The sequence below is a fragment of the Anopheles funestus genome, chromosome X (assembly GCF_943734845.2).
Source record: "Anopheles funestus chromosome X, idAnoFuneDA-416_04, whole genome shotgun sequence".
Classification (NCBI taxonomy): Eukaryota; Metazoa; Arthropoda; class Insecta; order Diptera; family Culicidae; genus Anopheles; species Anopheles funestus.
The window spans coordinates 871,291-894,733 of record NC_064597.1 but is presented as its reverse complement, the minus strand read 5'-3'; the positions used below and the strand labels follow the sequence as shown (position 1 = coordinate 894,733).

Genomic DNA, 23,443 nt, shown 5'->3' with positions numbered 1-23,443 from the left:
AAGAAACTTATTGCAACAAATTCGCAATAAAATATATCACATTTAAAAATTTTGCTGAACTGCAGAAAAATGAGGAAAATTTTACATTTTCTCAAACAGGGTAAGGAACTTGGTTCCTCGAATAACTTCTGGCACAGACATCTGAGGGCATGGTCGTCCAAGAAGAAAATGTAGCCATTGGTGCCATCTATCGACCACAGGTTAAAGATTTGCGATCCGTTGGATACCGACCGAGTTATAGGCAAATTTTGGTGCAAAAATGAGGAAAATTTTCATTTTTTTTAATTTTTTGATTTTTTTATTATTTTTCACTCTTTTTCTTATTTAAAGCATTATTAGAGTGAAAAGAAACTCATTGCAACCCATTGGCATTAAAATAAAACAATTTAATTTTTTTTTGCAAAATTTCCCAAAAAAATCGTAAGGGGTAAGCCTTATGAAATTTTCGAGTGGAAAATTTTTTTGAAATTTTTTTCTGATTTTTTATTCTTTTTTTAATTCAAAGCATTATTTGAGTGAAAAGAAACTTATTGCAACAAATTCGCAATAAAATATATCACATTTAAAAATTTTGCTGAACTGCAGAAAATTGAGGTAAATTTTACATTTTCTCAAACAGGGTAAGGAACTTGGTTCCTCGAATAACTTCTGGCACAGACATCTGAGGGCATGGTCGTCCAAGAAGAAAATGTAGCCATTGATGCCATCTATCGACCACAAGTTAAAGATTGGCGATCCGTTGGATACCGACCGAGTTATAGGCAAAAGTTGGTGTAAAAATTAGCCTTATGAAATTTTCAAATTTAAAAAAATATTATTATTTTTTGCTAAGCGTTTAGTTACGGTGTAACGTTTGTCGGTGTTGTCATTCGGATGAGGAGGATTAGGAGTTTCTTGAGAAGCCATTGGTACTTTAGGAGGCTCGGGGTGTTCACCCGTTACCGACGCGAGATGATTGTATATCTGCCGCCCTTTGCTAGCATGAACAAAGCTTCTCGTGTTATGATTCCAACCGCTTCAACTCTATTAAGATCTCGCATGCGCGGTGCTACTCCTCCCATTCTCTGCGTAGCCCGGATGTGTCAACAGCGTTGTTGAAGGGTTCCAAAGGAAAGGTCTGCTTATTGTCCATCTGTTAGAGAAAGCAAAAAAATATTTATGTATGTTTCTTATTTGCTACCCTGAAGGAATACTAATAAAAACTATTTAGCTCATTTTGTAAGGAATGCACTGCAACTTTTGGCTTGCAAGCACAAATAACTCGCTATACCAAGCAAGCAAATGACAACAAATCAAAAGCCCTTAGCGCGATGACATTTCATTGTGTTGTTGTCGTCCCGGTTAAAAGGAAATCCCTTTTAAAAGGCCCGGATAATGCGACTCGACGAACAGCAGCGAAATTAGAGCAGATTCGTTCTTTTTAAAATCAGAATAAAATCGCTCTTTGTCACATTTGAATGTTATTCTGAGTTGTGTATTATGCCTAGTTAGTTGATAGCTTTAAGATCACCAAATTTATATGACACAAACAACACAGCTGTACATTTTCCTAGACCTTGTTTTCTTTGTGTTCAATATATGACAATCCCACTAAAACCAATGTAACCGGTAGCAGAGATGCAGACAGATCATTAAATTTTACTAACTAACGCGATTTTATCATTGCGTACTCGTTTATCAGTTCCCGAAACCAATCTCCTATAGACAGACGAAAACCATTGCGTTTCGTGGCCGAGAGTAATCGCCTATTTCGGTATCGAAGGATAACAACAGACGCGCAAGACATTAGGAAATGGTTGCAATACAAAAACATTCTCAATTTGCTGGATGTGCTGCAACCGTTAGCTTTAGAATGTGTCTTATATCTAGCTAACAATTGTTTGAAGGAGAGAATAGCCATGAAGGGCCTTGACTTCACGTGTCCTTGGAGAATTATATATGGTGCATATTTTAAATTGATCTTTCGAACACCATGTGAGCCAAGCCGCAATTTGAGTTTAAAATTTTCCGTTAAAGCCGTAATATACTTATCTTACAAATACTACCAACAAGATGGTGAGCAAATAGAGCTTCATGCTTACGCAATAGCTGGCAGCCTTCATCGTAGAACACCTTTAATAAATATGATTCAAAGTCAATATGCTTGCCACCACCGACAACATAATTAGCTTCTCCGTGGGGGTATAAAGGTAAGCAAGAGACAAGAAAAAAGATACGAAAAAGCAAACATCAACCGAGTTGGCTTTTGGAGTTGAAAGCAGGGTTGGGTCTGGATCGATAAGCTGCGCGTGCAAAACGGAACGGTTCCATCCTTTGGTGTATGAGCGGGAGCTGGACATTCATACCGCGAAAGTTGCTGCCTGCGGTACGGATTTCAGTGTGCAAGTTAGGTACGCTTGAAAACAAAAATAAATAAACGTGCTGCATTTGTGTGGAAATCACTACAACCTAACGGCTAGTTGCAGTGTATTTTTGTTAAGTGCTAACCATCGAGTGCATCATCTATTCCGGTTTCAATTGGTATTTCGGATTGATTTAGAAAGTTATCTATTTACCGATGAGACAGTGAAACAAAAATAGATTATGATTGTGTGTAAATGTGCGGTACGTTGCGATGGACCATAACATACCATCTTGTTTGAGTGAAATGTTTAATTTCATCTCATCGTTCATTACAACGTGATAAGGGCTATCAATTCAGGAATGTCGAACGTATGGGGTAGTCCTTCGCTTTGTTTGAACACGCATTATATGCCTCTAGTTAATAATATATCATTTTGAAAGATTTTACGTGGTAGATGCATACTGAAAATGAGCATTAAAAGTATTTTAAAAACTGTGAATGAAAGATAACTTGCATATAAGAAGTTAATTGCTTGCACAGTCCTTTTGACACTCCTGGATTAGATTACAACAAGTGCTGCGTAGGGCGATCTGTCAAATTGGATCAGGCAAGTTGTTTTCGTTTTATTTTATGTAAATCCCTTTTTTTGAACAAAATTGGGCAAGTGCTGGGTAGCTGCAATCAAATCAAAGCAAACATTATCGACAAGACCGAACCATCTTATTATTCAAACGAATGTGGCAAAGTAGTAAGTAAAAGAAAAACAGGGTAGCATTTAACAAAGAGGCACACTCCGATCAAACCCGTTTTCTAGAACTGTCCCACATCGGAAGACTAATGGTATTTTTATATCCATTTTTAGCTCGGTGTGATATGACATCGTCATTCGTTCCGTTTCACTCTCCTTGCTGCAACTGCTTTCGGATGTGATGCAGCATTAGAAAGTCGCCCTTTTAAGCCACAGCCGGCAATTGTTTCTACAGTTTAACACGCCTTTTTACAGTTTAAACATCCGTCTGTATACGGTAAGAAATGATTGTAAACGGACCCATTGTCGTCGCGATTGGAAGTAGAATTAGCATTAGTTAGCGTTGGATAAAGCGATAAATTGGCACGCGACAACGCGTCGGTTTGCTTTTTAACGCCTTTCTATAGCATCGAAGGAAGGAATGGCACCCAGATTCAAACCTCCAGCACCCACACCTACTCGCACGCTAGTTTACGCTAATTAAAGGATAAACAAAGGTGTGCTTTGAACCATGTTTTTATACTGTCTGAATGATCATAATTTATTACTGATAATAATGGACAAACAACACGATACTAGTGTGAGTGGGCAGTGTATAAGCAACCGTTATTATTAAGGAACGTTTTTTGTTTAATGTCCTATAATTTTATGTGGTCTAATCGTCCTGTTACTCTACTCCTGCTTACAGATAACTGTGATGGGATACGTGCGAAGAACTGTCGTCCTTTTGCTGCTTCTGCTAGGTGTTACAGTTCGGGAATTTTCACTGTTGGTAGCCGGCCGCATTGTCGGTGATAATGTTGCAGGCTCGAACGTATTGTATACCGACACACCTGCATTGCTGTCACAGGCAGTCGATCAAACGACTCCAATGCATACGGCCGTAGGTGAACCACCGATTCCAATCGGTGCTCTGGAAGGTGTGGGAAGTGTATTCAAACCTACGAACCTTCCCAATGCCGACCATCAACTGGGTAGTGATAGCAATGGAGCCACAGAACCATCTGCCACGGTGCCAATGGGTTCAAGTAGCTCACCGATCTCATCTTTCATACCGATCGGTGGTTCTGGTGTTACCGTGAGCGTGAACGGAGGATCAATATCCAGCACCAGCACTATCTCAGCCACGTCCTCATCAACCGTCCCACCGACCACAACGTCCAGCACGTCGAGCACGAGCACGACACAAACGTCCACTACGACTACCTCCACCAGCGCACCGAACGCGGTTGGTGTTCCACCAGTCACCTTAACGTCAGGCAATGCTCGTCCCGTTCCGGCTACACCGTCAATCGAATGTTATCACGCCCAACCAGAACTGTGCGCGGAGAGAAAGGTCGGAGATTGTGAGTGTAGCATCGATCCACTGGTTCCGACCGCCCTATACTGTTGCAACGTAACCGACATTAACAAAGCGATCGGCTGCGTTACGAACGCACCAGAAACGGCCAACTGGAAGTATCTGCACATGCGTAATGTGACTGTGCGCGAGCTGGCACTGAACGTGTCGAATCGATACATCAAGACGCTACTATCGCTCGCCATTACCGATGGCACGATTCAGCGCATCAGTACATCGTTTGCCCGGTTTTCGTCACCCGTCTGCCTGAACGTGTCCAACAACAATATCAGCGAGATTGAGCCACGCGCATTTCGCGAGCTGCGCAATCTCACCATGCTCGATCTGTCGTACAACAATCTGTCCACCATACCGTCCACGAACGGGAAGTTCCGGCTCGATATACGGTAGGTTCGGTTGCCTTCTTTTCGAGTGAATTTTATCGTACTGTTGATTTTAAAACACCCTTCACCACTCCTTTCCGCAGCGGTAACGTTGGGATGCTGTGCAAGTCCTTGCTGGAATCGCTTAAAAGTGGTGTCAAATTTAAGGATCCGGAATCAACCTTCTGCCTAACGAATCGCACCTTCAACTGGTTTAATTCGACGGACAGTTTGCCGCTGCACCAGCTCGAAACGATCCAGCGCGTGCAGGACGAATGTCCGGAAAACTGTACCTGTGAGCTGGATCGGTTAAATTTCGATCTGAACAACACGGAGCGTAAAACGATCACAACGCGTGTCGCCTGTACCGGGCTCGGGTTGACCAAGTTCCCCGATCGACTACCGGCTGGTACGGTAACGCTCAACATCTCCAATAACAATGTAAGTTGAGTTCGTGAGAAGTTAGAAATCTGTACTTTTGCTAAGATATTTTTTTGTAATAATTTCAACGCCACCATAGATAACCAGCCTGGAGGCGTTAAATACACCGCCGTACCAGTCGCTGCTGCGTCTACACGCCGACGACAATCAAATAAGCTCGCTGAGCGACCTGGAGGGTATGGATTTTATCTCCCGCTTTACCTTGTTTTCGATACGGCGCAACAAGCTAAAGACCGTCCAGTCGTACATCTTCACCAAATCGCTCGATCTCGGTTCGTACATCTTTCTCGAGGGTAACCCGATGACGTGTGACTGTAACGCCGCGAAAGGGTTCAAAAATTGGTTACTCAGCCGCAAGGCGCAGGTGCCCGACCACGAGGATATCTTCTGCGAGGGTAATACGAACCTGCCGCAGCTGGTGACGATACAGGAGAGCAAACTGTGCCAGTCACAGCACGACTGGACCGACTACATCTACTATCTGATTGCGACCGAGATACTGCTGTTGCTGGCACTCGTCTGCAAGGTTTCGTACGACTACTGGGTATTTAAGACGGCCGGTTATTTACCGTGGCCGGCCAACAAGATGCCCAAGCTACCGTGCGATTGTTTGTGCGAATAGGTGACCGGCACGATGAAGAGAATATCTGTACCAATTTCTTCATTTTTGTTGTTTAAACTCTCTTTTAATGTTTCTCTCATCAACTGTGATAAAGAAAACAAACGGGCCTTCTGTGGGGCGATACTTTGAGCCTTCCACTATTTGCTAACCCTATCGATATTAGCGGCGTTTTGGTTTACAAAGCCAAACAAAACAAAAAAAAAACAATACATCCATCTTTAAAAAAATATAAAATCAATGTTTTCTGTTCAATTATGTCTAAGGTTAGCTAAGCCTTCAGTGATACTGCACGTGACTTTCTCATATGACCGAAGATACGAAACTATAGAACAAATAAATAAGCGACTTTACACACATACATTATAGAAGTTTAAGATTTTTGCTGTTAATTGTGTCTTTTTCACTAAAGAAGGTGTAATAAACTCAATGCAAAACTTTCAAAGATGTAATTTATTGTCGGTAACATTGATTGACAAGGACACCGAAGTTTTCTTTCAAATTTTGTCAATTTAATTCTCTAGCTGTGTTGTATTTGTTTTAAAATACAATAGACTAATATGTTCCTTTCTTTATTGCAAAAGATCCAAGAAGAAGGCAAAAGACTCGCATGCTTTTTTCGCACAAGTGTAGCAGTTAAAATTTTTCATCCTTTAACGACATCTTGCGGTTTCGTGTGGCGGTTGTGTTCCCTAAGTACGTCTAACTTTGTTTACCGCGCTTTCCAAAGTGTAAACTCGTCCATCCCGGCTTTATAAACTTAACTAACATCTAATCGTAGATCACGGTTCCGCCATTGATTGCGTTTTTGTTTCTCTTATCGCGCTAGTGGCGCTGTTAACAAAATCCTAATCTTCTTACACACTAGTATGGGCAGAAGGGAGCAGCTGGGTACGGTGCCCTCCCGGGCAGGGCGTACGGTGCCGGATTTACCACCCGGCAGATGTCCTTGTAGTCGCGTCCTTTTGCCTGCCGCTTGTGGCTGGAGGTGGCCGTCGCACGGTGATGTCCACCGAATCCGGTGCCGGTACTGCTGCTACCACCGCCGCCTCCACCATAGTAGCCGTACTGGTTGCCACCGTAACCACCACCGGAGTACGTCGGCTGATAGGCCGCAAATCCGAACAGCTTGTCGAGCATTACCGGTGACGTCTGGCAGGGTGTGGGATACTGTAGTACGGTTACCAACACTGCTAGTACGGCCATCACTACCAACCTCCTGACTGAGGTGACCGTGTACATTGTGCCTGGGTGTGTATGAACGTAGTTCCGACCTCCGATTAACAACACCAGCGGACGCAGACGTTTGGCTGTTACGGTTGTTTAGTGGCGGCTTCACACCCTTGTTCACGACCGTTGCTGTAAGCTGTAACAAACACCGCACACACCTGTACACGGAGTTGCTGTTACTGTTCGGAGTTTTACCACAGTCACTCGGTTAGATATCAGGGTTGGTTTTGTATAAGTTTGTATATTTTTTTTTGCGGTTGATCTGACGGTTTTATCACAGCAGAAACAGAAGCAGTAAAACTCGAAGGGCACTAATTTGAAATGCTTTGATTGCAGTATGACACACGCTCGTTGATGGTGAAACGGTAGTTACAGCCTTAACTTCCACGTGCTTGTTTTGCCGTTCGTCACAAGCGAATCGTTCTAAAGCGGTCCACTGACTGTGCTTGAATCTCGCGGGTCCCGCGGTTGTTCTTCTAATCGCACGAACTATAGACGGTACTCTGCACGCATGGACCGTACTGGCGGTGAGCTTTTATAGGGATGTGATGATCAACTGGATGCCTCTCTCTATCACACTCGTGCACTCTATCTCCGTCCGTCCTTAGGTGCCGTTGCGGTGCTCTCGCTAACGCTCACTTGTCGCAGCAGAAATTGGAACCGCGTTGAAGAATCCCGGCGTCCGATCCTTTCTGGCAGTGCTTCCACTCGCGCTTGCCGTTGGTGCGTCACAAGCTTCAGACGTTGCTCTTGTTTCTTTGCGTGGCGTGACGTTTCGTCGCAATGACCTTGAACCGCGATCAGTGCAGTGACCAGGGAGTTACCCGACTTACTTCCCCTGAGCAACGAGATGCAGAGATCACCGTTTGGGTCAGGTTTTTTTTATCCTTCTCTTACTGCATCTACTTCGCTTCTGCAGCATGCCATTTTCAATCCTTTTTGTGGGCTTGTTCTACAATCAGCTGTTCCGCGCTGAGCGATGGCAAGCAGAGCCACACCTGCATCGAACTATTCCGGAAGTTGCAATCTTGCTGCGCACTACTTGTTATGTTTGTTTCACTTCCGTAACCTCTCTGATCAGGTTCTATCTCTTCACCATGTGGTTATGATCCTTGGTACATTTAAGAGAACACTTACACCATCGATCACTACCTACACTTGTTTTGTACGTTAAAGGCTGGCGAAGCAAACATTGATTGTTTAGTCGTCTTTCCGTAGTACTGCTCAATTCCGGAGCCACACAAACACGCGCGCACGTTGGGCTTTAGTTCATTTAAGCAAAGTGCAGAAATAAGGGTTCCGTGCCAAACCAGCTGCGAACCGAAACTGGCACTGGCCCCGTAAGCTGGTTCACGAGGAAATGGCATGTCGGCAAAAACCAGGGACGCGGTGGGAGACCGCACGGGACCACGACCGTGTACACAGTGTGGCATGAGGAAATGCACCTTCGGTTGGTTGCATCGTACAGGGGGACCGCGCGCGCGCCCATTCGCGAGGAATGCCATTTCATTCGTTCGCCATAACGTGCCCCAAACTGGAACCCCACCGTTTGTTACTGTCGGAGGTTTGCCTTTTCTGTTTTGTTGTTGTTGGTTGTTTTTTTTCTCTATTGCCCGGATAGAGCTTTTTCCCCAGTTTGAGCCAGTATACTAGTGATAAACTTTGTTAAGGTTTTTGTCATTGCATTGCAGTTAGGAGTAAGAAAGGCAGTCATGTTTTTGGAGACAAAAATACCAATCAGATTTCTTCACTGCAGAAGAATCTGTAGGATAGGTTTACTGGCAATGAAAGGTTACTAGGAATCTCATCGGAGATTCCAAGGAATCGGAACGATCTTCATTGTGCCAGATGGTTAGAATATTGGCATACTTCAGACGAATATTTGAAGAAGCATCTGCATATTCCATTTGTGAATTGTGGTCAAGAATCAGAAGTATAACCATCAACTACGACGGAAGTAATTGTAGACCGGTGGTATTTCCAGATCTCTACAAGAGCTTTACCTGAATGAATGATTCATATTGCAAAGACTATATCAACTAGTAGAACTCTTCATTTTAAACTGCCAATGTCTTGAAGGGAATCCCCATCCCTGTTATGATTCATCTCAGTTGATCCACCAACGAAACTATTCGCAAGAAAGTAAAAAAAAAGTACAAACTCTGGCGATTGCAACTTGTTTTTCAAGTCACATAAATAACCACAGTAGCATAAACAAAAACATACCGCTTAACCATGATGATGATGATGATGAGAGCGATAAGTGGACGGTAATGTTCACCAAACTACCCTTGAAATCGTTCATCTCAGTACTCCGCCGGAAATGGTAACATGCGGCAATAAGTAAAAGAGAAAGGGCTTTTACAAATGTTTTTCCGCCAAGTAGGAATCTCTCCAACCGGAACATGGGAAATGCAGCATAATGGCTAAAAGGTTCGCGATTGTGTCTGTATGGGAACTCGCCCTACCCACATGCAAAGGATCCGCCACTAGACATCCGAAATGAGTCGAATAGCACGCACGCTGTTACGGTTTTGGCACGCTATTTTTCCCGTTTCTGCTATGATGACTTCCGAGTGGAGCTAATGTTTTGCGTTTTTGTTTGCTCCCCTTGTTGTGTCCCGCTCTGCATGTAGTAAACAGTCCTTGACTTTTACTTCCAGCGGTGGAATAAACATGACACATATAATAATCGCTCTCGATAATAGAACCGTCACAGATGCGAAGGACACAGATTGCTGCTCGCAATCATCTTCAAACGCTGTTGGATAGTTGAATGAACGCCACGCCGTTTCACGGTCATCGTTTTCTGTGAGCATCACCCTCTGACCTGCTGATAGCCTGGTGCTGGGCATGTGAAGCAGGGGCTTCCAAATAATGCACCATCTGACACGTTACGACTGTCGGGTAACTGATGCAGTTCGCGCTCGCGCTACCGACATGGGCAAAGGCGATTTTCCTTTCGCCCTTTTCGGTACTGGTGCGGTCTAAAAATAGCGTGCGAAGTGCGACGGGAAAGGATGGTGGCTAAACTAGTATAAGGCTATGCCATCGTGCCGCTACTAGCCAAGCGAAAGGGCGCACTCGCACGTGCACGAATCATTGTGAGAGTGCATTAACAACAGCAAAAAAAACGCAGCAAAAAAGAGAAAAAAAGTAAATAAATAAATCAAAACGGAAACCGGTTCCCAATTCGTTAGCTAATGCTCATGGGGTCCCCGTAACGTGGATAGCTTTATGGTTAGGTCGTCGCGTTTACGATACCGGTGCTACCGGTACACAGCAAATCGGTACGAGCCCTCCGGGTGCATTGTAAACAGCATTAAAAATCCGGCGCATAACGTACATTCTAAAAAGTGCCTTCGACTCCCGACAAAAGGTGGTTCTTTGGGTGCGTCACGCTTTTAATGGCGGAGGTCAGCATATTACCAGCATCACCATTTGGGTATGGGGAAGATCTGAGTCGGTTCACCGCACCGCAACAGCTGGTCCTTTGACCAAGCAACTAGACCAACGGACTTCATTGAGGTTATGGTAATGTGAAGAAGAAAATATCACAACAAAGGTACCGCAAAAGGTGGGACGAGAAAAACCAGAACCTGGTAATGCACACTACACCTCGTATCACGAGCGAGAAGTAACGCACACGATCGGGGAGAGAGGAGGAAAGGAGGGTTGCGATAGAAAAAAAAGGAGAGCAAAGTAAATCCTTCATTAAGCCCACGGTGACGGAGGGCGTTACGTCCATAATTACTGATCTCCTTTTCGGGTTTAGGTTAACGACACACTATGTGCGGCCATTTTATTACACGTACTGCGACAGATACCTGTTGGCAGTGGCACCTGATACGCAACGCAATCTGTGCGGGGTGTAAGATGAGATGGCAAGCAAACGCTAATGATCGGCATTTACGCGGCACACCGTAGTTAATGGCACTGGTGTGGAGATTTGGGAAAGGTACACCACGCATTCGTGGCGATTCGTGGTGGACAATTTCAGACGAAGGTGGCTTGTGTGTCGCAGTCTTATAGGGGTGACTTTTACTGATTGATCTTTGGCAGCGTTAGAACGCGATCGATGCTAATGTTCTCGCCCGACGTCGATTCGATCGTGCCAGCTCGGTCAAGGTTATGTCAAGAGCGGAAGAACACTCAAGCAAACTGTAGCAGCGACATCGGGGCATAGTGTATGATACGTTTGCTTGGCTAAGAGACGAAATCAAGCATGCTGCATAGAACCTACCCAAGACACACGTACGGGGTACTTCCCGGAATACACCCATCCCAGAAGGGAAGCTAAAATCCCCGTGTGCATGTCGGGAATGTCCGTCCTATTCGAAACAGGTGTCGCCATTATGATTCACGACCTGTAGCCTAACGTGCCTAACGAGCTATAAATTCTGGCAGGCCACGAATAGACCGCTCGCTGTAAGTGTACTGCTGCAGCGGTAAGAACAATTCAACACGCACCGATAGCGGAGTTCTGGATGACAGGAAGGCATCTGAAATGCCCTTCTTGATGAGTGTCTGTGATGCGCCTGTAGCTTTGGGAATGGGTTGTGACGCAACGCGCGACAGCAAAAGGCACGCGTCCGCTGCATACTGATTGATTGGGTAATAACATATCTCGGCATACAACCACCGTCTTGCATTATTAATCGTTCCACAGAACCGTAATTGCGAAGATGTAGCGAATGTTTACGATATTTTTGTCTGCTTTACGCTCCCTTATGGTGGCATAATTTTCCCAGATGATCGCATACCAAATGTTTGGGAAGTCTTTGCATTAACGACTAAACTTTACGATTACTAAAAGGATTAAGCTTGTGAGCTTCTTTATCCTATAATCTCAGGAGGTCTTGGATGGTCGTTTCCGTCATTTCTTGCCTTTATGTACTCGATGCTGGGCAGTGAGTTCAGGAGGACCAAACCCTCAAAACTAACCCAGTTATGTGATATTATTCTTAGGGATTTAACCAAAGAAAAAACAGTCTTCCACATCCTTACTTTTGCGTTGCGTAATTCATCGCAATAAGATCAAATATGAGTTAATTTTTAATAGACTTAGCCTATAACACGATAGCAGAATAGCAAACAGCTGTTTTCTAATCATAAAGCTGTTTTATAATCATAAAGCAAAACTATCTCATTACTCATGAATAAACCAAATAAAAGGTATTGAATGAAATGGTTTACGTTAGATGAACTCAATATTTGTTTGTAGTGCACCCTAGATAAGATCACCTTTATGTTATAATTCCCGATTAAGGGGAGATATACATTCAGAAGCTTGAAAAAATTGGTTATTTTCGTTTTTTTGTTAAAGGAAAATTTGGTTTAACAACCTCTAAGGTCATGCCGGCCTGTTACTAGAATGGTTTTTATCACGTTCCGGATAGTCAGTCCTTGCTACGGGGAAACGGTCCACATGAGATTTGATACCCGGTCCTGTCGTGTCAAACAGGCGCCGTTTATCAAATACATGTTTCTAAAACACGATTCAATTAAAAGTAAACTATTGTTCTTGCTGCATAATCTATACGATTATGCTAAGTATATTCGTCTCGGGAGTGAGTTTACTCTTTCGGTAACAATTTGGATAATTTGTCGGAATATAGATTTCCAGTCTTTATCAGATATTCCCGAGACCTGGGAAATCCATAAAATGTAGCTAAATGAACTTCTTCGAATAAGCTGATTGTATATCTCCCACCTTAACTCTTCAAGGTTAATATTTTTGTCACCCTAAAGCAGCACGATAAAAGCTTTTGGATGGGCGTAAAAGATTCAAAATACAACGAAAAAAAAGTACTAAAAAATAAATCTAATACTCCCCTGTTATGCGGCTGTTCTTCGGATACGCGAGCAGTGAACTTACTTCCAGAGTTTAATTACACCATCCCGGCTGCTGGATGCGACGAACGTTTGCTTCATCGTGCGACACATCAACAGATCGCTGATAACATCATTGTGACCGTGGGCAGGCATTTCCGGCCCTACGCGGTGATCGTCATCCGTACGCGTGCCTCGCTCACCGGTACCGGTACCTGCAGCACTGCCAATGTTGCCACTACCGGGTTGCGCGTTCGCATTGCTACCGCCGGCGCTGCTGCCTCCATTATTGTTACTATTATTGTTATTGTTGCTGTTGCTATTGGTATTGTTGTTGTTTAGCGGTACGTTACTGTTGTTATTATTACAGTGTATCTCCGAGATTACTTTCGTGCCATCGATTAGTCTGGATCTGCAACAAAAAAGGGAGTTATAAGCAAGCGTTTGAGTTATGAACAGGACAGTTTGGTGTTCAAATAAACATGTACTCACTCGTACGTGACGTTAAGTGGTGTATAATCGCGTGCCGATGGTACGACGAGTGCACAGTTTTCGATGCTGACCGGATCCCAGTAGCGCAACCGTTGATCGGTACCGCCGGTCAGCAGGAACGGGTTGCCATCGTTAATACCGGGCAGCAGCGCACAGACCGAATGTGACGAAGCATTACTGTTCGAGAGCGGTGGACTCGAACTGGCCCAGTACGCTTGCTGCCGGTGACCGGTTTCAATGTTCCACACGTACACCTCACTGTTACCCTGCGAGGCCGACACCAACCAGGACGATTCCGTCGGATGATGGGAAACGCGCCGAATGCGGGCATCGTGCGGATGCTTAATCTCTGCGATCGGTAGCTGAAAGCGTAGATCCCAGCAAACGTGTCGCCCACTGCTGGTGCCGACCGTTAGCCACGAACTGGACGGATCGATACAGAACGTGGTGATGACGCCGCTGCGTAGATCGCTCTGCAGTCGCCAGGCGTAGTCCGGCATGCGTATATCCCAACCGACCAGTGCACCGTACAGTGTCGCGTACACGATCACACTCTGAGCGCCCTGGTCGAGTGGATGCATCTCCACCACCGGTCCATCGTCCGGTCCAATCTCACCGGTCGATGCAGTGGTTGTGGTGGAGTAGCGCGTATCTGCCTCGAAATGGCGTGCCTGCTGCAGTGCCATCTTGCTCGAGTTTGTGTCTATCTTGAGCAGCAACAGTGTACCGTCCTTGCCTGCCACCGCTAGCGATTGGCCAGCATCACAGGCGGCAACCGCGTGCAGCGGTGTATTGGCGTGATATGACTGACGCGACCGGTTTACCGACTGTTGGCCGTCGAGCTTGTTGCAATCCCACAGCCGTACCGTACCATCGATCGAGGCACTCGCAAACAATGAGCCGGTGTGGGGTTTCAATGCTGCCATCCGGCTAACGGCTGCCTTGTGTTCGGCGAGATGTGCGACGAGCGTACCGGATAGGCGCCAACCGGCCGGTAACGGTGGCATGGTTTGGTTCGATTCGCGCAGTTCCCGTTGCCGCTGGTACGTGGCAAACCGGGTGCGTAACTTCGTCACCAGTGCTTCCATCTCGAGCCGACAGTCGGACATACGTTCCTGGTAGCCGGTCGTACGCTCAGGCAGGCTATACTCCACCAGGCTCGAGGTGGGCGTAGAATGGTGCACGGTTGGTGGTAGGACGGACGCAGCTGCTGCCATCGGTACGGAGGCACCGGTGGCGGCTACCGTTGGGGCTGGGATTACCGCCCCCGCCACCGTTAGCTCGCTTCCGGTCGGTGACGTCGGTGACGGTGAGTGGGAATCGATCGCACTCAGCATATGCTGCCAGTCTTGCGCACTGTCTGATTCGCTTTTACGCGCTGCCCGTCCGCCCGGTTTCGTCAGATCGCCACCGAGCAGACCGGGCGTTAGCCCATCGATATTCGAGCCGCCAGTACCGAGCCTTACCGTTGGTCCCTTCGCAAGCGCATTGATCGATTCGGTCGCAAGCTGTACCTCACCCATCACGTCCGGATAGTGGTCGAGTACGATCCGACCGGACGGTTGGTGTGTGTGTCGCGTCTCCGCCAGCTTGTAGTGATGCAGCTTTATCAGATGCACACGCATCGCTAGCAGCTGCTCCTCGATCTGTACCGTCAAACCTTCCGTTGTGAGACGTCGCAGTAGCTGCTGAAAGGCCGGTGGCATCTGTTCCCCACCGTCCGGTGATTGTGCCGTTTGGGACGGTTCCGAGTCGGCCGTACGCGTACGATTGCGTGCCAGTTTTCGCTGACACAGCACATCGATCAGTGGTGCAATTTCCGGCCCGTACCGTAATACCGCGTCGTAGATATTGCGCGGTATCGGTGGCAGCAAGCAATCCAGCAGCAACTCCGGACAGGTGATTTCTATCAGCGGAAAGCGCAGATGTACCGCTATCGAGGGCCGCACCTTACACTGTACGTCGATGGCGGTAAGGATGCGGGCGGCCGTCGCAATCAGCTCGACCACCTCGTGCCGGATCCATAGGTTCGGATGAGCGAGATAGCACGCACACTCGTCGATAAACTCTATCGTGCCCTGCTTCTGGATCAATCCCAGCTCGATCAGCATCGTGGTGGCGTGGATCGCTTTCGCAATGACGAACTCTTCCGGATCGGTAAGGCCCTGCTGGAGTAGTGGCAGCAGCATCGGTGCACAATGCCACCCAACGTACGATGCGACACCGACAATGCAGTCGAAAAATGCACCGCGCAGATTGCGATCCTCCTTATCGTTCAGGAACGTGATCATGTGCGACAGGATGACGTCGTTCGCCTTCTGTCGGCCGAAAAATACGCACAGCTGTGTTATACCCGATGTCATTAGCGTTTGCTTGACCGCCGACTGTGGATCGGTCAGTAGCGACAGTACCGTTTGATGTAACATCTCGTGCAGTGCACTGAGCTCCGTCTCGTAATGCGGCGGTGGCATATTTTCCGAGGTGCAGCTTTGCTGCGACTGCTCGAGAAAGCTAACGGCGGTATCAGCCAGTGCTGCAATGTTCCGTGCGTACGTCATGCGCACGAAGGTGGAACCGTCGGTTGCGAGCGGTGCGATCGAGGGTAGAATGTACTCGGGGAATACATTAGCATCGCTACGGGGCAGCTTGCGCACCATACGCAGACAGCGGGTGAGCGTGTTGAGCGAACAGACGCGCACGCGTGGTGCAGCATCCTGTGCGAGGTGCAGGATATAGGGAAGAATGCGATCAAGGATCGTTTCCGAGGTGGTGTTTTCGGCCAGCGCTTGCAGTATTTCGAGCGACAGTAGCTTGGACCGGCAAAAGCTTAACCCACGGATGCAGGACGTTACAACGCTCGTGATCAGTATTAGCCCATCGTCATCGGACGCTTCATGCGTGCCGGTTGCTCTCGATCGTCCACTACCATCGTGCCAATGGTCATCTCTTGTCGATGCATCCAACGCTGGTTCGACGGTATGCTCGCGATCGTTTCCGGTGAGTATTTTAATGATCTGCCCAATGTCACTGTGCAGGCGGGAAACTTTCTCATCGGCCGGTACTACAGGCACGGTGGAAAACATCTGCAGATACGATTGCAGAAAGGAATAGAAATACTCTGGGAAAAGCTTACCACGCTCCTGGTCCAGGTACAGTTCGGCGGATTTGCGTTCGCGCGCGTCTAAGCTAAGCATCGATTCGACCAGCTCACGTAACCGTTCGTTCTCGATCCCGTCCAGGTGCTTTTGCACCAGATCTACTTCACCCCGGCGGTAGGCGAGTAGCTGGGAAAATTCGAACGGTGCCGTACCTTCGGTCCACAGCTCTAGCAGTGCACAACCAGCAGAAAAGATGTCCATTTCGGGCAGCAGCTGCCCAGCATAGTACTGACCATCGCCGACCAGCGGTCCATCCTTGGGCTGTATCGATTCGCCACTCGAGGAGCGTACGAAGCGTTCCGGTGCGATGTAACAGGTACGCCGGCGGCTCGTATCGAAGAAGTAACTGTAATCGGCCGGATTGTCTTCCGGCAGGTAGGTCGGTTTGAATGAGGCAAAGTCCGACAGCAGCACCCAGTTCCACGAGGTGATCAGTATGTTTTCCAGCTTAATGTCACCGTGGCAAATTTTCTGCTTGTGACATTGGTGTAACGCACACAGGATTTGAAACGTAATCCACTTCTTTTCGATCAGCTTTAGGAACGGGCGGGTTGATACGCGATCGTACAGACTGTGCTTTACATACTGCCGCACGATCAGGCACGATTTTTCCATCGTCTGTGCGTGAAGGAGAAAGAAAACGGACGATATGTACGGTTGGTACGGATGCAGATACATTGCAACGTAATTGTTTTACCAGCACTTTCTGGAATGGTAAACAGTTGACCGCGTTTGCGAGATGCTTCTTGATGTACTCGATACGTTCGAGATGCTGCTCCAGTGGTAACGATGGATCGTGCCGCACAAATACCTTCACAACCGCTGGACCTTCATCAACCTTCACCTTGGCCACCTTCATGAATCGTGTACTGCCCATGCTGTAACATCATTTCAGACGATTAACAGATTCATCGTGTTATAAGATATGATAAGAACAGGGTACAATTACCTCTTCTCAAACTGTAGCTCAAACTCAAATGTCCCCGTAAGATAATGTTCTACGGGGAATATTTGTGATGGTGCTAGTGCCACCAGCTGATTGCCCATTGCGATGCTGTGCTTTGCCACCGACTGGTTCAATCAACTCGCTACGACGCAGCTACGAAGTGTTGTTGAGTGCTGGTTGAGTGAAGGTTGAATGATGCCCTAGCCACCCCTTCTTGCTTTCTATCGATTGCTGAGTCAGCGTAATACCTTTCCTATAGTCTTTTTCTCACTTTCTTACCGCACACACCAGTAGGGTTCCTGCTTACCCTACCAGCAGGTCTGGATCGATCGTTTGCAAACTGCACACCGTTCGGCAACCGTGACAATCTGGCGGCCAACATTTGCTTTGGTTCGTATTTTTTAACCTGATATCATTTCACTTTTTTTCTTACACAATTGTAATGTTTATTTCCGAAGAAGAAAGAAATGGTGCACAATTAGTGCGTGTCCATTGTGTTATCATCGATTGTTGTTGTTTTGCTGCTGTTGACACTAGCGGACGTTTTGACGTTTCGTTGGCAATCCAAGGTGTACGTATCGTAGGTACACGACACGCATGATTTGAATTCAATTTCCTAACGGTTTTAGTAACCGTTAGGAAGAGAGTTCAATGACTCAATGTGCATAAATTCTTTTGATTGTACATTAGTCCTTCCTACATTAGAATATGGAGATGTAGTGCCATGTTCCTACGCAGAAGTCTGGATAAATAGGATCGAGATTGTACAAAGAAAATCTACAGGGTACGCACTTCGACGACTGCCATGGAACGAATCTAACAGATTTCCGCGAAACGTTAGAAAACCGAAGAAGAAATGCGCAAGTATTGTTAATCGCAGAAAAACAAAAGTTAATGAAAAGTTTTCTTTCCCAAAATAGGCGAGGTTAGGAGTTTTCACCTTACCACGCCAAGAGTCAAACATCGAATCGAAATGAGATAAGTTTCGACAGTGGGGTATTTAATGTAATATCTTCTTTACATAAAGAAACCTGAGCTAACGGGTAATGCAATAATTATCCTAGACTATATTGCATTCACTACCTTTTTGAGGAAATGTAAAACGATTGTTTCAGTTGATCGATTCCCTATCCAGCTACTCATTTCTAGTAACCAAGCTGCGAAAGCAATTCCTGCTCTTCCGGTGATAGCTCAAACTGTTCATTGTTCGTATCGGCCATTGCCTGCAGTTGGGCTTGCAATTCCTGCATCTCTTGCGTGCATAGGCGCCGTTGCGTCATTGCACAATTACGATACTCTCGCAGCAGATGGGTTTCCCATAAAAAGTCAGCACAATTGTCCAGCTCCGCCTGGCAACGAACGTACAGTGCTACCACCATAGGTTGAAATTCAGCAGGTGTATCTTCCGGAAAGGCACGGGCAAAAGCAGTTGCTAGCAGTTGGTTTTGCTGGTCGACGGTACGTTGCTCCAAATTTACGGGACCACCACCACCACCACCGCCGGTTGAAGGTTTACCCGTATTTGGCTTGCTACCACCGAGTGAGGTCGATTCCTCAGGCTAAGGAACGAGAAAGGAGGATGTTACAACGCTATCCTGCTCACTGATGGTTGATGTCAGACAACTTACCTGCTGGGCAGCCACTAGGGCGATGGCCATGATGGCAAAAACGACCAGGGAGCTGTTCATTATGTCGCGCGGAGTGTTTGGTCAGGTATGTGCAGCAGTAGCTCGCAAACCGGCAATACATATACTGGACCGAGTTGTTTATCGAATGCCATGGAAAGTGCCCGCTTAGCCCTCGCTTGTATGCCAAGTGTATTAGAATGTTTGCAGGCGCATTATCGTTGGCGGTTATCGGGACGATACTTCCGCACCGTTCCGCTGTTGCCATAGTGTACGATGTTGATTATTTGATGAGCTGTTGCTATGTTTCCTGCAGGAGTTTTTCTCACCGATCACCTGCATCTAAGACGTTGCAGTCGATTAGCGCTAAAGGAACATGCACACTATGCATCAGGTCGTCAGTCAACAGTAACGGTGCTGTTTCTTATATGCACACTAAAATATTTATCCGGCCATACTACGAGAATAATATTTGTACACTATAAGCTGAAGAAATTTAGCTGAAGAAATGCTTGACACAATAGAGGAACAGGGAAATAGTTTTTTTAAGAATGCAGACCATCATATCCAGTGTTATTTCCAATAAGTTTGATAGACCGTAATCGTAAACATGGTATACGATATTATCAAGAACATAAAATGTTTACTGTGCAGTACTGATATAATTAGTAGTTCAACATTGCACTTACAACGTGTAGAAATCAAAAGTTAAGGGTAAACACATACCCTACGGTGTTTTTCTAATGTGTTGTAAACCGCGTACCGACGAAGTTTAAATTATGACGATAATTAATACAATAGATAGCGATAACACCTCAGGTTCTTTCTTCCAAGGGCGACAACCGCTTGTAAGAAGTACGTGTGTCCCATGCGGATATGGTATTCAGACGGTCACATGGGATGGACCGTGATTCTTAGGTGCACAAGGGTGGAGTTACTATCGTCGCGGAAGAATTCTTCCCATTTCTTAATAAACCGCTTCTGCACCCACCCACACTTCACCTTCATCATTAAATACGTACAATGGCACGTGTGACAGCGGTCTTTTGGGGCACTGACGTGTCATTCCATTACGAGCATCGCACTGTAAACCGGCTAGAAAGGCTAGCCTCCTCAGAATAGGAGAGGAAATTGTAGAACGGCGAGCACGGTGTAATGGGTGCGTAGACCGGAGGGACGATGGGATGACAAAAGCCACTATATAAACGAGCAGTAAAGAAGTCGTGGCATTTAATTAAGTTTTTGCTCGCTTCGGGAAACTATCTCGGAACTTCGCTCGGATCTTAATTCGCTTACTTTAGATATCGTGTAACTCACGCCTTTGCTCTACTTTCCCCCAGAAGTCAACCATACAGGCAGTGGGTGTGTAAGCTTACGGTGGACGCCAAACACACATTCCGCACAATACCGCAGCGCGCTGACTTTGGCGCGAAAGAATAGTGTAGTGTGAGATAACGAAAAACAAAAATCCACGAAAACAAAAGCGGAAGTAAACTCACGATATCTGCTGTGGGGTTTAAAAGTGCTAGAAAAGTTTAGCAAACAACGGTGTAACAGCGGGGCACCTGTCATCAGCACACAGCGTTAAGTTTGAAGTACGAAAGTACCTAGCGCGAAGGTACACAGCGGCACAGCGTTGTGCGGTTTCGGCAGCTCAGAAGAATAGAAAAATGTTTCGTAAGACGATTCTACCTCTAGCTGTCATTTTAGTGGCAATTTGGGCCACTGCTCAGGTATGAGTTCCATTTTCAGCACCTCTTATTGTTTGTGATCGGCAACTGACTGAATAGTTCACCAAATACAGGCACAGGAACAGAGTGGTGCAGAAAACGGTGTCGGGCTAACGTTGCAGGAGCAGGCAGCTCAACATAAGGCGACAGTACTACTGGTGCTAGCGAATCGTTCCACCAGCCTGCCGGCGGAGAGTGCACCTGCAGTGGCGGTCGTACTGGCGGAGGCAAGCCAACAGCTGGACGCATGTGCGGCCGATTTAGAGACGCACCAGCAGATCTGGCAATATAAAATGTGTGGATCAACCGTACTTCAGCAGGGGCTAGCAGCACTGTCTGCGCTACAGGTTGCTAATGGAGCAGCCACGAGTGGCACATTTTAGATACCCGCAAGAAGATTTAAGTAGGATGAATTAAAGTGTTGGGTTTCGGGATGACAATAAAGGTATTTGGAAAAGTATTTTCGAATAATTGTTTAATTTTGTCTTCCACGAATATCACTGGGATTCTTGCTAGACTTATCTTTACGAATCTTGAAACCATGTTTTGTTCGACTCTTCCCAACAGCTGTTAGATCTGTAGTCTCCATGTGCATCAATTATACTATTGCATCCCGTATCTACAATTATGCAGCATTAAAGGCCTTACGCCTGTTTACACAACCAGTTCCCACTAATCTTCAGGCGTGTTGCCAATGCGACTTGTGCACACGACTTTAACTTTTCCACATAAATCAGATTAGATAGTTAAGCAGGAGATTAACTCCACAATCGGTAGTAGACGATAGACGAGATGTATAGGCATGTTTGGTTTTGTTTAGGTGCTGTCTATCATCTTCCATGTTTACCTGTTCAAAGTTCATACCAAGTGTGATAATATGGCATCACTTTAAAGAACATCCTGGTAACTTTTAATGTACAATAAGCAACAAGTCTCTAGTTAACAGTAAGAAACGTTTGAAACTGTATGAAGTCTATAAAAGAATATAATTGCAGTTAATTTTGGTTACTATTCGTACTCACAAGTACATATGAAACCTTCTCAGTGAAGGGAACTTTATGTTACAGCGAATGTGCGACCATTTTGCCAACGCGGACGAATCAATCATTTTCAATCACCAGCGGATCTTCCGGGAAAGTTCATAACGTTGCGTGTACACTGAGGTGCTATATTTCTTTCACAAAACAACCGAAACTTTCTAAACTCCTGATGGTGTTTCCTTTAATAGCTTTTCGCACTGTGGATGTGTATATAAAACGAGACTAAAATATATGTCTTAAGTTTAATTGAACGTTACATTGTGTTGCATGAAATTTCTCCAAAAAAGCATTCTCAAAGTTCAGTGAATGCCTTAGTATATTGCTCATTTTTGTACGTTAGGTTTCTTTACCGCTGTGTGTCAGCTTGATGTTATGTATTTTTACTTTCTTATTTTGTTACCCAAATGCTTATAAAACAACCGGGACGGCAGCTTGCAATAAACAATATTTATATAAACTGCCTGTAAGGGTTACCATCTGTTTTGATGAACTTCGGCAATGTTTCATCCGGAAAAATGGATGTGAAAAATTGATGACGGCAGTAAACATAAATTGTCCTTCGATTTTCCATCTCACATTTCCTACCCTGCCTTCGCAACCAACTATCCTATGTACCCAGCTGCGGATCAATCCATTGTCCACCGTGATTGAGGATTGATTGACCTCCTGGTGCGCCTTAGAGGTGTTATACACTGCCCTATTTTCTCTCTGGAATGGAAAACCAAGGCAATCTCCAACTTCGCATAGAGAAAATCTCTGAAGGTGTTGTACGGTATGTTTCGGAAACTAAACTAAAACTGATTGAGTGAAACATTTGTTACAAAAATTACTTCCCAGGCCTGAAACTGTTTGAAGTATTGTATGTTCTCGAATCATTGGAAGCCATTGTATGCTTTGTTATTGTGCTTTTTTTTAGTAAGGTTATTCGAAAGGCGCTCATTCACTCGCTATGCTTGGTGCGTTTGATTGCTTTCCTGGGGTGCCTTGTCATGTACATTCATTCCCTCATTGTGCTCGGTTGTTGTGGGCGAAATTTCTTCTCTGCTAAAGAAAGGATGCCATTTGTTTAGCGCACAAATTGGACATCTAAAGCTGTCTGTAGTATTATATTTTTGGAGGAAACCGTCTCGAATAAAAAAAAAACAAACAAAAATAAAATGAGATGAAAACATCACTGTCAGTTTTAATAACACTGCGTTTTCATTGTCGGTGCAGGTCCGTGTGCTATCTGGAAAAGTGGGCAAACTAAAAATTGTAGATGGCAGTGCCCTCTCAGGAAAATCTGGCAGCAGGGAGACAACGCAAGAAGACACACACGTGCAGAGTAATTGTGTGCATCAGCGTGTAAAGCAATTCGCTTTACGATTTGACATTGCGAACATTCTGTAAAGCTATGCTGTTGGGCTTCCCCACAACAATGGGTGCCTTTAATTTCTGGACGCAGTAGAAAAAAGCGGGCAGGACATAAATGTCATAAAGCTTGCGTACGCTGGTCAAACACTAGTGCCATCGAATT

General features: G+C 45.7%; 5 protein-coding genes across 5 annotated transcripts; 2 read left to right on the top strand and 3 right to left on the bottom strand.

Annotated features, from left to right (window-relative positions):
- Positions 1-2,424: 2,424 nt before the first annotated feature.
- On the top strand, positions 2,425-6,278 carry LOC125765761 (protein halfway). The gene is made up of 4 exons (XM_049431216.1): positions 2,425-2,520; positions 3,781-4,838; positions 4,919-5,255; positions 5,335-6,278. Exons 2-4 carry the CDS (start codon positions 3,790-3,792, stop codon positions 5,875-5,877), a joined length of 1,929 nt encoding a protein of 642 aa, XP_049287173.1. The 5' UTR covers positions 2,425-2,520; positions 3,781-3,789; the 3' UTR covers positions 5,878-6,278.
- A 152-nt stretch (positions 6,279-6,430) lies between these two features.
- On the bottom strand, positions 6,431-8,195 carry LOC125765905 (uncharacterized). The gene has a single exon (XM_049431433.1). It carries the CDS (start codon positions 7,114-7,116, stop codon positions 6,739-6,741), a length of 378 nt encoding a protein of 125 aa, XP_049287390.1. The 5' UTR covers positions 7,117-8,195; the 3' UTR covers positions 6,431-6,738.
- Positions 8,196-12,118: 3,923 nt separating this feature from the next.
- Positions 12,119-18,411, bottom strand: LOC125765533 (phosphoinositide 3-kinase regulatory subunit 4). Its single transcript, XM_049430783.1, has 4 exons — positions 17,536-18,411; positions 17,284-17,464; positions 13,429-17,204; positions 12,119-13,348 (listed from the first exon to the last, which is right to left on the bottom strand). Exons 1-4 carry the CDS (start codon positions 17,631-17,633, stop codon positions 12,979-12,981), a joined length of 4,425 nt encoding a protein of 1,474 aa, XP_049286740.1. The 5' UTR covers positions 17,634-18,411; the 3' UTR covers positions 12,119-12,978.
- A 100-nt stretch (positions 18,412-18,511) lies between these two features.
- On the bottom strand, positions 18,512-19,279 carry LOC125765899 (uncharacterized). The gene is made up of 2 exons (XM_049431405.1): positions 19,161-19,279; positions 18,512-19,091 (listed from the first exon to the last, which is right to left on the bottom strand). The coding sequence occupies exons 1-2, from the start codon at positions 19,218-19,220 to the stop codon at positions 18,678-18,680; spliced, it is 474 nt and encodes a 157-aa protein (XP_049287362.1). The 5' UTR covers positions 19,221-19,279; the 3' UTR covers positions 18,512-18,677.
- A 1,106-nt stretch (positions 19,280-20,385) lies between these two features.
- LOC125765913 (uncharacterized) lies at positions 20,386-21,347 on the top strand. The gene is made up of 2 exons (XM_049431446.1): positions 20,386-20,890; positions 20,962-21,347. The coding sequence occupies exons 1-2, from the start codon at positions 20,828-20,830 to the stop codon at positions 21,268-21,270; spliced, it is 372 nt and encodes a 123-aa protein (XP_049287403.1). The 5' UTR covers positions 20,386-20,827; the 3' UTR covers positions 21,271-21,347.
- Positions 21,348-23,443: the final 2,096 nt, after the last annotated feature.

Bases quoted from the DNA above. Each gene is read 5' to 3' on its own strand.
- LOC125765761 (XM_049431216.1), top strand. From the start codon at position 3,790: ATGGGATACGTGCGAAGAACTGTCGTCCTTTTGCTGCTTCTGCTAGGT. The intron at 4,839-4,918 runs GTAGGTTCGGTT...TCCTTTCCGCAG, and splicing joins AAGTTCCGGCTCGATATACG to CGGTAACGTTGGGATGCTGT. The intron at 5,256-5,334 runs GTAAGTTGAGTT...ACGCCACCATAG, and splicing joins TCAACATCTCCAATAACAAT to ATAACCAGCCTGGAGGCGTT.
- LOC125765913 (XM_049431446.1), top strand. From the start codon at position 20,828: ATGTTTCGTAAGACGATTCTACCTCTAGCTGTCATTTTAGTGGCAATT. The intron at 20,891-20,961 runs GTATGAGTTCCA...CACCAAATACAG, and splicing joins CAATTTGGGCCACTGCTCAG to GCACAGGAACAGAGTGGTGC.
- LOC125765905 (XM_049431433.1), bottom strand. From the start codon at position 7,116: ATGTACACGGTCACCTCAGTCAGGAGGTTGGTAGTGATGGCCGTACTA.
- LOC125765899 (XM_049431405.1), bottom strand. From the start codon at position 19,220: ATGAACAGCTCCCTGGTCGTTTTTGCCATCATGGCCATCGCCCTAGTG. The intron at 19,092-19,160 runs GTAAGTTGTCTG...CTCGTTCCTTAG, and splicing joins CCCTAGTGGCTGCCCAGCAG to CCTGAGGAATCGACCTCACT.
- LOC125765533 (XM_049430783.1), bottom strand. From the start codon at position 17,633: ATGGGCAATCAGCTGGTGGCACTAGCACCATCACAAATATTCCCCGTA. The intron at 17,205-17,283 runs GTAAAACAATTA...CTTCACGCACAG, and splicing joins TACCATTCCAGAAAGTGCTG to ACGATGGAAAAATCGTGCCT. The intron at 13,349-13,428 runs GTGAGTACATGT...TTTTTGTTGCAG, and splicing joins CCACTTAACGTCACGTACGA to ATCCAGACTAATCGATGGCA.